Raw genomic sequence first — 12,470 nt, 5'->3', positions numbered from 1 at the left:
GGCTCTCTAGGCGTATGGGCCAACTACTCGATATCCGGAAGTCCTCCGAGTCGAGGCTGTGGCCACCGCAGCCTATCTAGCCAGCAGTCAGCTCCAGTCGGCAGCAAGTATGGCTGATCGTGCGGCGCTGGAGGATCTGGTGCGAGTTCAGGGAGAGCGTGTGCGGGGCCTTAAGCAGCAGAAGGCCAGCGCCGAGCAGGTACGACCCAGGCGGCGGGAGAGAGGACAAAACAAGGCCAGCGAGGACAGAGCGGGGGTGGTCTGCATAGAGGATAGGGATCTGGAAGAAGGGACTCGACTGGTAAATAGCAGGACGGGCTGAGTGGGGAGGTAGTTGGGGTAGGATTTGGGAGAAGCAAAGCTAGGAGAGAGATATGCCCCACATCCTGATGAGGGAGGGATACTGAATGAATGGCGGGAGCGGGAGGGAATGGCAGATGTGGTAGTCCAGCGCCTACTTTCCCTCCACAGATCGAGGAGGAGGTGGCAAAACTACTGAAACTGAAGGCACAGCTGGGCCCTGATGAAGGAAAACCGAAGTTTGTGCTCAAAACCCCCAAGGTAAATATTATTCCTTTAGGGAGCCTCCTAGAGGGCCCCTAATTCCACTCACAAGGACGCATATGCCTGCCCCCCTGAACCAGATCACTGAGGAGGATCTGAAATGTTGCAGAGGATACAGCAGTTGCTCTTGGCGCCAGGCTGAACTGGACAATATCTGAGTCATTCTGGGATGACAAAGTGATGAAAGAAACTAGGCCAGCTGGTTGCTTAGGGGAGTCTACTCCTCTTTTCATTCAGTAAATATTTACTGAGTGCTTACTGTGTTCCTAGCAGTGTACAAAGCAGTGAGTTTACCATGGTGAACAATATAGCCTGCCCTCAGAGAGCTTGGGCTTCCCTGGTGGATCAGTGATAAAACAATTCATCTGCAATGCAAGAGACATGGGTTCCATCCCTGGGTGGGGAAGATACCCTGGAGAAGGAAATGGCAACCCACTCCAGTATTTTTGCCTTGGAAATCCCAGAGGAACCTGGTGGGCTACAGTCCATGGGTTCACAAGAGCTGCACATGACTTAGCGACTAAACACACACACACACAGCGTACATCCTACAATGGAAACAGACTTGGGAAGAAAAATAATCCCACACATGGATATGTAATACAAGTTGTGTTAAGTTATGTAAAGAAATAGAAAGGATTCTCTGAGAAAAATAAGGGAGAACTGCAGAGTCTGAGGAAATAATAGACTAGTTGATCTGTAGATGAGTGGGAGACAGCCAGGTGAAGAATGTGAGGAAGATAGGTCCAGGCAGGGTAGGGAAATCCTGAAGCAAGAAAGACTCTTGGTACTATCCAAGAACTAGAAAAAGACTTTATGTCTGGAATCAAATAGAGAAGGACAGTGGAGTGGAATGAAGTTGCTAACTCAGCCTCCATGATTTCAGTTCAGGTGACACTTTCTGTGAGTTCTATAAACCAGACTACTTACCCATCATCTAGGTACCTTGGCACTTCATAAATATTCTGTTATTGCATTTATTGCTGACCTTTCATTATTCACATGGTTGATTTAACCTGAGAGGCTGAAACTAGGTGCCTGGGACTAAATAGGTATTCAATGAATGCATGTGAAATTTACTTCCGCAGTAGATGATTTGTCTTCCTTATGTTGAGATGTCACCTTTTAAGAGTAATTCTTTGGGCTCCTAAAATCATTGAGCTATTATTTTCTACATGTAACTCATTTCAGACATTAAAAAGACAGTGTAAAAACCCAAGGCAGTAACCATCAATAGCTATTCAAACTATTGGGTGAAAAGATTAATGGGGATTTATTGATAGATCAGGCTGGCCTCACCTAAACCCAGTGATCAATCTTAGCATTGCTAAAAGTAGGACAACCAGATATTATATTCCACCAAATATGATGCAATAAGAAGTACACAGCACCACCTATGAAGTGTTCTTGCCAAGAACAACTGAACCTGAATCTAATCAGTCTAACCACCAGTTTACTAGAAATATGGGAAATGGAGGAACACATGTTAAATGACCACATTGAGTTTACTGTTAACCAAATCTAGAATGAGAAAAAGTCTTTCAGAAAAATGACTCAATTTCCTCAACAAGAAAGGACAATTAAAAAAAAAAAAAAAGAAAATTGCTGCAGATTAAATAGACATGAGACACATCAACCCAGTACAAGGCATGAAGTTATTTAGAATCTGATTCAAACAAGCCAAGCATAAGAAGATATGACTGCAACAATTGGGAGTAATAAACATGGTTTGGGCACTATCTAAAGGGTTGCTGTTAGGTGGGCTGATCTTAAGTTGTGTTGGTTGTAAGAAAGGTATTACAGTGTTTCGTTTTTTAATCTTTGTATGTTAGAAAATCATACTGAAATATTTGTGGATGAAAGTACATCTAGGATTTTTAATTTAAAATGCTGCAGGAAAAAATGTTGGGGCTTAGTCAAAAAATAGCAGATGTTGATAGTTGTTTAAGCGGGATAGTAGATACCTGGTGGTTCAGTGTACTATTCTCTATAATGCGTGTTTGAAAATTTCCATAATATAATGTTAAAAGAAAATGTGAATATAGTGAAGAGTTAATATCCACTCTAGTTTGTTGAAATACATTTCTTGACGTGTGATTCTTAGTTAACAAAATACTCAATATTACAGGGAAAGGACTCTTTGAAGGGACCTTCCTGGTCAAAATTATTTTCATAATGTTACATGCCCTCTTCATTTCATTTGCAATGAAGGTGCAAAAGCACTGGTGTGTAAAACTGCTGGTGTCTTAGCACAAATCAAGATGCTGGCATGGAGCTGTACTAATAGCCACTTTATGTTCTTTACTTTCAAAAACTCACAGGAGAAAAAAAAAATCAGTTTTACTTAAGAATGTCCTTGATAAAACAGTAAAAATTATTAATTTTATTGATTATTGACCCTTGAGTACACCTTTTTAATACTCTACATGATGTAATGGGAAGCACGCATAAAGCACTTCTGCTGCATCCCAAAATAGAAAAAATACTTGGTGCCATGTATGAATTATAAGCTGAACTAGCTGCTTTCTTCATGGAAAACCTTTTGTATTTGAAAGAAAAACTAAAAGATAAAACTGTTGTGTTAAAGATCTGGATATCTGGCAGATCTTTTAACAAAAATGAATAAAGTGAACCTTGACACCTCAAGGGAAACATTCAACAGTATGTGTTGCCAGTAAAATAAAATTCAGGTGTTCAAGAGAAAGTTAGAACTTGTTATTTTCCACCATGAGCCTGACAGCTTCCCAACACTTAAAACTTTTTTGATGAGATCTATGGTGACATGAGGAGAAGGCAATGGCACCCCACTCCAGTACCCTTGCCTGGAAAATCCCATGGACGGAGGAGCCTGGCAGACTGCAGTCCATGGGGTCGCGAAGAGTTGGACACAACTGAGTGACTTCACTTTCACTTTTCACTTTCATGCATTGGAGAAAGAAATGGCAACCCACTCCAGTGTTCTTGCCTTGAGAATCCCAGGCACAGGGGAGCCTGGTGGGCTGCTGTCTCTGGGGTCGCACAGAGTCGAACATGACTGAAGCGACTTAGCAGCAGTAGCAGCATGGTGACATGAACAAATATGGTTTTCTGATATTGTATAATGAAGCATATCAACATTTGGAATATCTGTATAACTGTTATCAAAGAACCAATATTTTCTAAATGACCAATGCATGATGTTATAAAATCATGCCTGGGTAAAACAGCCATTCCAAGTACAAGATAGAGTAACAGATCCTTTTAAATTGTAGTAAAATATAGATAACATAAAATTTGCCCATTTCAGCCATTTTTAGGTGTACAGTTCAGTGGCATTAAGTACATTGATATTGTTGTGTGACTATGACCACTGTTCATCCTCCAGAACTTTTTTACCATACCAAACTAAAATTCTTTACCCATTAAATGGGGTAGTGATACCCCATTCTACCATCCCTCCAGTTCTTGGTAAGTAGTGTTCTACTTTCTGTCTATGAATTCTGTGTTCCTTATAATGGATTTTAATGTGACAGTGTAAAAAGTTCATTGATGTAGTTTTAGATTCCACATTGTAACCAATCCTTAAGAAGCTTTCCCTCATCAGATTTTGGTGTAGTTTAAGAATATCTAAAGTTAGCTGAAAAGTTTATTCAGATATTCCTCCTTTTATAATTATACATCTCTGTAAGGCTAGATTTTCTTTATATACTCAACCAGAACAATATATCACCACAGAATTGAATGCAAAAAGCATATATGAGAATAGAGCTGACTTCTGTTAATCCAGACATTAAAGATTTGCAAAAATGTAAATCAATGCCACTCTTCTCACCAAATCTTTTTGTTTTGGAAAGTAGTTACATTTTCCTAAAATGTTATTTATGTTAACATGTAATGGATTTTCTTTTTTGTTAAGTGAATTAATATTTTTAAATGTTTTCAGTTTTAATTTCAAACATGATAAATATTGATAGGAATAATCAACTTTGGAGTCCTTAGTAAATAGTAAGAATATAAAGAGGTCCTACTTGTGAGTAGCATATAAAAGCCCAAACTAGAAGTTCTGATCTGAAAGAACAGAGTTCTAGTACTGGCTGCCATGAACCTGCTGAATGGCCTTAAATAATGATTTAACTTCTCAACATCTTCTAATTCATTTACTCAGTCCATGTCATAGAGCTATCAGAAACAAATTAAAGGTAAATAGTATTCACTAGGATTTTTTTTTTTTACGTCGCTTAGTCGTGTCTGACTCTTTGCGACCCCGTGGACTGTAGCCCACCAGGCTCCTCTGTCCATGGGATTTTCCAAGCAAGAGTATTGGAGTGGGTTGCCATTTCTTTCTCCATAGGATTTTTTTTTAAGGTATATTGGAAGAGAATATTACTTGTAAAATTTGGAATTCAATGAGTTAAGCCAGTTTGAGTTGCTTATATTGCCTGTCATCAGGTAGATGTTTCCTGTTAGGCAGGGAAATGTTTTGTTATCCCAGAAAATGAGTTTAGGAAAATTAGAGAACAGAGTTCCAAGAATTCTGGAAGATAGAACCAAAGTAAAAGATGGGTCAAAATTTAGAAAGGTGAGAGCTAATGGGTGTGGTAGTTAATAGGGAATTGTTTGCACCTGTTTTACAACTCCCTGACCTGTAGGGAAATCTAAGTTTGGGACAGAGTTTTCATTCATCATCATTGAAGTCATACTTGCATATTTCTAGACTGTATTGTTCTTTGTTTTTAAACCTCATCCTTGGTTCTCTGGCTGATTTTGACTCCAAGGGCACAAGAGATTATAATCCCCGGCAGATGGCAGTTCGAGAGAAGGTGTTTGATGTAATCATCAGCTGCTTCAAGCGCCATGGTGCAGAAGTGATTGATACACCTGTATTTGAACTAAAGGTGAGAGACAGATTAGGAGAAATTATGTGGTGGAAGAATGGGAATACCAACAACAAAGAGGGTGGCAGGGGAGTGAGGCCCAAAGGCCTCTCTCTTAATGCAGACAAAGCTTGGTATTCTCCATGAGAAGGGGGACGGGACTGGCATAGAGGGAGAGGGCCTGCTTTTTATTTACCTTGGTTGCAGCCAGCAGCTTCCAAAAGAGAGCCCTTCTCAGGAGTGGAAGCTGTTATGGCTCCAGACTACCCTGAATTCTGTGTCACCTGTACCCAAGATGTTTCCTAGATACAAGCAGATCAAATGTATAAAGGATAAATACTCAACCAAGTCTCCTATTGATGGACCTTGAGGTGGTTTCTAGTCTATTAAAGAGCAGTTCTTTGCATCACTCCCTGCTTAAAACCCACTGGCTCCCAGTGCATTTATAATAAAATCTAAGCTCTTTACTCGGGCTTACAAGGCCCTACATGATGTGGCAACTGCCCACCTTTCCCTTCTCATCTCATGCTATTCTTCCCCTTGTCCACTTTGCTACCATGGTCTTTTTTTCTGTTCCTGGAACATACTAAATGTGTCTATCGTAGGGCCTTTGTTCTTGCTCTTCCCTCTTCCTGAGCTCTCTTTTTCCCCTAGCTCTTTGCATGTCTTTAATTTCAAGCTAAATTAGACATGACAGATTTTCACTTCATATCTTAATTAAAATGCCATCCCTCAAATAATCCTCTTCAGTGCCTTTTCTAAAGCAACCCTTATCTAGCATATCAACCTATTTTATTTCCATTACATCAACTATCACTATCAGAAATTATCTGTTAATTTGTTTCCTTGCATTAATGTACTGCCTGTCTCTTGTCATTACTTCAGAAGATCCAAGAGGGCATGGACTGCCTTTGTTCACGGATGGAGACACAGGGCTTAGAACAATGTCTGGTACTAGTGGGCATTTAGCTACAGGATAAATTCCCAGAGATAGAATTTCTGCATCAAATGGTTGTACTCATTTCTATTTCTACCTAGATTAGTTTTGCAAGTGCTGCCATAACAAAATACCGTAGACTAGGTGGCTTAAACAACAGAAATGTATTGCCAGGAAGCTGGAAGTCCAAGATAAGCTGTTGGCTCCTTCTAAGGGTCATGAGGGAAGGATCTGTTCCTGGTCTCTCTCCTTGGCTTTTAGACGGTGTCTTTTCCTTGTGTCTTCACATCGTCTTCCCTCCTCTGTGTCCAGATTTCCTTTTTATGAGGACATGAGTTTTATTGGATTAGGATTCACCCTAATGACCTCATTTTAGCTTAGTTACTTCTTTAAAGACCCTCTCCCCCAATAGAGCCCTAATCTGAGGTGACTGGGGGTTCAATATATGAATTTTAGAGGAAATGTAAGTTGAAATCAGTCATCGTTAGAATGGGGGGGGGGGTTTGTTTTTAAAACTTCCTTTTAAATTTTTATATTTATCTTTGTGATCACATTTCTTTTTCTCCAGGAAACACTGACTGGAAAGTATGGAGAAGACTCTAAGCTTATCTATGACCTGAAGGACCAGGGTGGGGAGCTGCTCTCTCTTCGATATGACCTCACTGTATCTTTTTAAACTTTGGATTGATTGGCCCTCACTGGGCTGGGGCTTTTTCTAGCCTCAGGTTTGAGGGCAGCTAGACATAGGTGGGATCAAATATAATCTTGCAGTCAGGGAAATTCTTTCTCTAAAGCAGGAACTGGACTTTGGCTAAACAGAGCATAGCTAGCCTTAGAAGACTTCTGAAATCCTGAGTGAGATCTCAGCTTTATGTCAGGGTCCAGTTCTGACTCTGGCAGCAATCCCCTGGCTTCAGAATACATCTCCTTTGTCCTGTCTAATGGACGGTGTTCTCCTTAATTGACCAAAAGCCTGTTTCCTTTATCTCCAAGCTATATCAGAGAATCATCTGCTTAGACATCGCTGAATAGGGCCTCCTTTCTGCTCCCCGGCCAATCCACCCACCCCTCTGCTGTGCTTACCACGGCCCCAAAAGAAAAGAGCTTTAATATTTTTTGAGACTTCAGCTGCCCCTGTGGTAACAGAGTTGATTCTTGCTGATGTTCAGAAATGCTGTTAATCTTACAAGTGGTAGTTTTAACCCACACAGGGTGGAGTTAGACCCCAGCTTGGTGAGAATCATCAACTTCCAGACTGTGATAAGTGAGCCATTCTTCTTAACTTTGTCATTAGGTTCCTTTTGCTCGATACTTGGCAATGAATAAACTGACCAACATTAAACGCTACCACATAGCAAAAGTATATCGGCGGGATAACCCAGCCATGACCCGAGGCCGATATCGGGAATTCTACCAATGTGTGAGTATGGGGGCAGGCTGGGTAAGGCAGCAGTCCCTCAAGCTAGTAGAACCTATTGAGTACTCATGGTGTCCTAAACAAACTAGATGCCCCAGATAATGCTAACCCTAAGATTTCTTTAGTATTTTCACATACAGGACAGGGGTTATTCTCCTCATTTTACATATGAGTAAACTTGAGGCTCAGGAAGATGAAGAGACTATAGGGATAAGAAAGGCAAAGTTAGGACTAGAAGTCTTGGTCCAGTGCTCTTTATATTAAACCACAGTGATAGGATGACAGCAAAGGATGAGGAAATTGGATTTGAGGTACTGTCATCCAGAATGGTGGCAGAGCTTCTAAATGAAGAGAGAAAATGACTGAGGCCAGGTAACTCCCCCGACAACAGTGGAAGGAAATAAGGACAAATATTGAAAGGAATAGCCCAGTAGATAGGAAGAAAACCAAGCCTGGTAAAGAGACCCAGGAAGGCTGGGGTTTTCCTCTGGGCTGACAGTCAGACAGAAAATGAAGAACGTGGCCTGCATGTGAGTGCAGTGAGGCCTCCTTCACGGAAAGCAGAGCTCCCAGGAGCCCTCCCTCAAGGCCCTTGGGGACCCCTAACTACACCTCTCCCCACAGGATTTTGACATTGCTGGGCAGTTTGACCCCATGCTTCCTGATGCAGAGTGCCTGAAGATCATGTGTGAGATCCTGAGTTCACTCCAGATTGGCGACTTCCTGGTCAAGGTCAGAGCTAAATGGAGCTGCGGGGGGGCAAAGCTGGGCCTGGCCTCTCCCAGGGGAAGGTCCTGGTTCAGAGGCAACAGGAGCCTAAGCATCCAGCACTGTAAAGGGCCATGTAAAGAGATTCCTTATCACTGTGCCTTGGGTCACTGTAGGTGAATGATCGGCGCATCTTAGATGGGATGTTTGCCGTCTGTGGTGTTCCAGACAGCAAGTTCCGCACCATCTGCTCCTCAGTGGACAAGCTGGACAAGGTAACCACCAAACACTTGACTGTTCTTTTCCCAGGTCCAACCTTGCCCTGAGATATGGAAAAGATTAGGAGAGAGAGGGTCCTGCCTCTATGCCCACAGAGGAAGATTAGTTCCAGGATATACGTTGACAGGCAGTTTCTGCTCAAGACACCCCCTGAAGAGGGCTTATACTTGTTCTGTCCTGGGGAAGCTGTCCAGGGTTCCCTGACCCGTATCTGTCTGCCCAGGTATCTTGGGAGGAAGTAAAGAATGAGATGGTAGGAGAGAAGGGCCTGGCACCTGAGGTGGCTGACCGCATTGGGGACTACGTCCAGCAGCATGGTGAGAAACAAAGCCTGCCTCCCAAGCAGCCATCCCACTGCCCTCATGCTAAAGCCGAAATTCCTTTTTGTATGTGTACATGCATAGGAGAAAGAGAGAGGAGTGTGTAAGTGTGTATGCATACATGTATCTTTTTCTTCTTGTCAGTCTGGTTCACAGATCTATCTCCCCAGGTGGAGTATCCCTGGTGGAACAGCTGCTCCAGGATCCTAAACTGTCCCAGAACAAGCAGGCACTCGAGGGCCTGGGAGACCTGAAGCTGCTATTTGAGTATCTGACCTTGTTTGGCATTGCTGACAAGGTGAGTCAGGTTGGGATAGGAGCCTCAGCTGAGCTCTGGGGCTGAAGGCCGGCCCTTGAGCCTCATCTGATACTGACCATATTCTTGTCCCCCCAGATCTCCTTCGACCTGAGCCTTGCTCGAGGACTGGACTACTATACCGGTGTGATCTATGAGGCGGTGCTGCTACAGCCCCCAGCCCGAGCAGGGGAAGAACCCCTGGGTGTGGGCAGCGTGGCCGCTGGAGGGCGCTATGATGGGCTGGTGGGCATGTTTGATCCCAAAGGGCGCAAGGTGCCCTGTGTGGGGCTCAGCATTGGAGTAGAGCGGATCTTTTCCATCGTGGAGCAGAGGCTGGAGGTAGGGCTTGGGGCTGGGTGGAGGAAATTCTGGGTAGCTGGTGACACCTGAGCTATCTTCTTTGATATCTAAGGAGGAAGTAGTACTGCACTGGTCAAGGAGCATCTTTGCAAAGAAAGGGAGAAGACAATTGCTGTCCTTCAGACTCTCACCCTAATATAGGCCAGCTTGATGGATCTTTAATCATTCTTTCTTCACAAAATCCTTTGCTCTGGGTCCCTACTTTGCTCAGAGCTGTCAGAAATCCAGGCCAATATATCTAAAGACCTGGATCTTTCTCATAATACAGAACACTTAATATTTTACTCCTCTGTGCTTGGGCACTGTGCTTCATGCTTTTCATGCACTGTTTAAAAAACTTCTTAAACAGCCTTCTGAGGATAGTAGTAGTAGTTTAGTCGCGAAGTCATGTCTGACTCTTGTGACCCTATGGACTGTGGCCTCCCAGGCTCCTCTGACCATGGGATTCTCCAGGCAAGAATACTGGAGTGGGTTGCCATTTCCTTCTCCAGGAGATCTTCCCAACCCAGGAATCAAACCCAGGTCTCCTAGATTGCAGGCAGATTCTTTACCAACAGCTATGAGGGAAGCCCAAGAAGGTAGCTACTTTTATTATTTACATTTTTCAGACAAGGAAACTGAAGATTATAGATAAAATAATTTGCCAAAGGTTTAAGTGGCACAGTCAGAATTTGAATGCAGGCAGTCTAACTCCAGTCTTGCTCCCAGTCACTCTGATACTATCTCTAAGTGGGAAGCATGTATCTGAGGCTCTGGGATCCTTGAGATGGCTATCTTGACTCTCCAGCACCTACAGTAATGTGAGGAAAGCCCTCTGTGGCCTCAGGCCCACTTCTGTTGCTACTGTTTTTGGGTAACCTTCCCACTGCTCCCATCCTTTTCTTGAGGTCACTGTTTTCCAATTGACGTTCCAACGGGCAGCTTATATTGTAAGAACAATAGAAATAGTTTTCCATAAAAAGTAACAGGCAGCAGCAGCATTCTTTCTCCCCTCCATCCACACCCCTCCTATGGCTTTAGTGTAAGAGACAGTCTCTTGACTGTCAGTACTTGAACTGCTAGGGGTGATTGGATTGCCTGTGTGAGTGCAGAATATCACTTCCTTATGATGGATCCACAAGATAGTAGATGGAGATAAGCTTGTTCATAAACTGTACATAAGCTACCTTTGTGTGTGCTCAGTCACTCAGTTATGTCCAACTCTTTGCGAGCCCATGGACTGTAGCCTGCCAGACTTCACAGTCCATGGAATTTTCCAGGCAAGAATACTGGAGTGGGTTGTCATTTCCTTTAAAAGCTACCTTTACCCTCCATTATTTATTCTGGGAAGTCATATGCATAAGCCACTCAGTTCATTTCTTATTCTTCTAAGAGCTAATTTTTGCCCAATTGCTAGATGAGAAAAGACTAGCCTGCCCTGATGGAGTTGGGGCCTGCTCTCAGAATACTGACAAGAGCCTGCTCTGTTTGCTCACTGAAGGTGTTGTAAAGGTTAGCTCAGCTCTTTCTTAACTCTTTTCTAGGCCTTGGAGGAGAAGGTACGGACCACAGAGACACAGGTGCTTGTGGCATCTGCACAGAAGAAGCTGCTGGAAGAGAGACTGAAGCTCGTCTCAGAGTTATGGGATGCTGGGATCAAGGTAGAAGAGGCAAGCCCCTCGGTGGCAGCACATTTGGGAATGCTGAACACACACGAAATAAAAGCTTGTCCATAGTGGCCCCGCCATTCCTATGATTTCTTGGGGTGAAGATCAGAGCGAGGGGCCCCAAGAAGGTTGTCCCTGAGGATTGCAGAAGCCAGCTTTTTTTCTTCCCTGGTTCCCTGCAGGCAGAACTGCTCTACAAAAAGAACCCCAAGTTACTGAATCAGCTGCAGTACTGTGAGGAGACAGGCATCCCACTGGTGGCCATCATTGGTGAGCAAGAGCTCAAGGATGGGGTCATCAAGCTGCGCTCAGTGGCCAGCAGGGAAGAGGTAAGTAGGTGGGCAGGAAGGGGGAGGGACACGGAATGAATGCCATTTCTGGATGCGGCGGCCCATTCAAGACCTGACCAAAAGCCTGGCATTCACAGTAGCCCCTTAAAGGACTGAGGCGGTAGCATGATACTATGCTTATGGTCTCCATCCCCACATACCCTGTGTCTCTCTGGCTTCCCCAGGAAGCACTGTCTCCCCTGACGTGTTTGATTGGGTTCCTGCTCCCAGCGGAGCCAGGCCTGATGACTAGAGGAAGACATGGGCACTCAGCAGTGGAACACAAGATGCTCATACCACCTTGTCCTTCCTTCTTGGCCAGGTGGACGTCCGAAGAGAAGACCTTGTGGAGGAAATCAAAAGGAGAACAAGCCAGCCGCTTTGCATCTGCTGAGTTGAGCAAACTATCAGAAGAAAGTGGGACTGACACTATTTAAGGCTAAGATAAGACTCTGCATACCTACTTCAACAGCTTTGCACATTTCTGTCCCAACAGGAAGACCTTAAAAGTGGTCAGAACAGAGACTTTTTTATTTTTATTATGATTATTTTATTTGTAATCACAGACAAAAATGGCCAGGTACTATACCATTTATCCATATGGCTCTGGGGGCTTAGTAGCCCTGCCTGTGTCCCTGGGCTACAGGGACCTGGAGCAAGATGGTCTCTTCTGCAGAGCCCTACAACCAGGTAGAGGGAACGCTCCCCACAACCAGCCTTGGAAGGTCCAATAAAATGCCTCAATCACTGGAGCCTGCC

General features: G+C 43.7%; 1 protein-coding gene across 4 annotated transcripts; it reads left to right on the top strand.

The window, feature by feature from the left end:
- Positions 1-36: 36 nt before the first annotated feature.
- Positions 37-12,463, top strand: HARS1 (histidyl-tRNA synthetase 1). 4 transcript variants are annotated; one of them, XM_055555509.1, is made up of 13 exons: positions 37-199; positions 472-561; positions 5,319-5,438; positions 6,923-7,018; positions 7,649-7,774; positions 8,396-8,503; positions 8,656-8,754; positions 8,982-9,075; positions 9,249-9,376; positions 9,473-9,715; positions 11,260-11,385; positions 11,565-11,711; positions 12,034-12,463. In XM_055555509.1, the coding sequence occupies exons 1-13, from the start codon at positions 110-112 to the stop codon at positions 12,103-12,105; spliced, it is 1,539 nt and encodes a 512-aa protein (XP_055411484.1). In that variant the 5' UTR covers positions 37-109; the 3' UTR covers positions 12,106-12,463. The 4 variants fall into 4 exon arrangements, with proteins under 4 accessions (XP_055411484.1, XP_055411495.1, XP_055411491.1 ...); XM_055555516.1 differs by having other exon boundaries at positions 40-199; positions 11,260-11,376; XM_055555520.1 differs by lacking the exon at positions 5,319-5,438.
- Positions 12,464-12,470: the final 7 nt, after the last annotated feature.

The sequence above is a fragment of the Bubalus kerabau genome, chromosome 1 (assembly GCF_029407905.1).
Source record: "Bubalus kerabau isolate K-KA32 ecotype Philippines breed swamp buffalo chromosome 1, PCC_UOA_SB_1v2, whole genome shotgun sequence".
NCBI classification, from domain to species: Eukaryota; Metazoa; Chordata; class Mammalia; order Artiodactyla; family Bovidae; genus Bubalus; species Bubalus kerabau.
The sequence above is the reverse complement of the archived record's forward strand: the minus strand, read 5'-3'. Positions and strand labels throughout refer to the sequence as shown.

Coding starts and splice junctions, on each gene's coding strand:
- HARS1 (XM_055555509.1), top strand. CDS start 110: ATGGCTGATCGTGCGGCGCTGGAGGATCTGGTGCGAGTTCAGGGAGAG. Junction 8,755..8,981: donor CAGTGGACAAGCTGGACAAG/GTAACCACCAAA, acceptor CTGTCTGCCCAG/GTATCTTGGGAGGAAGTAAA. Junction 9,377..9,472: donor TGTTTGGCATTGCTGACAAG/GTGAGTCAGGTT, acceptor TTGTCCCCCCAG/ATCTCCTTCGACCTGAGCCT.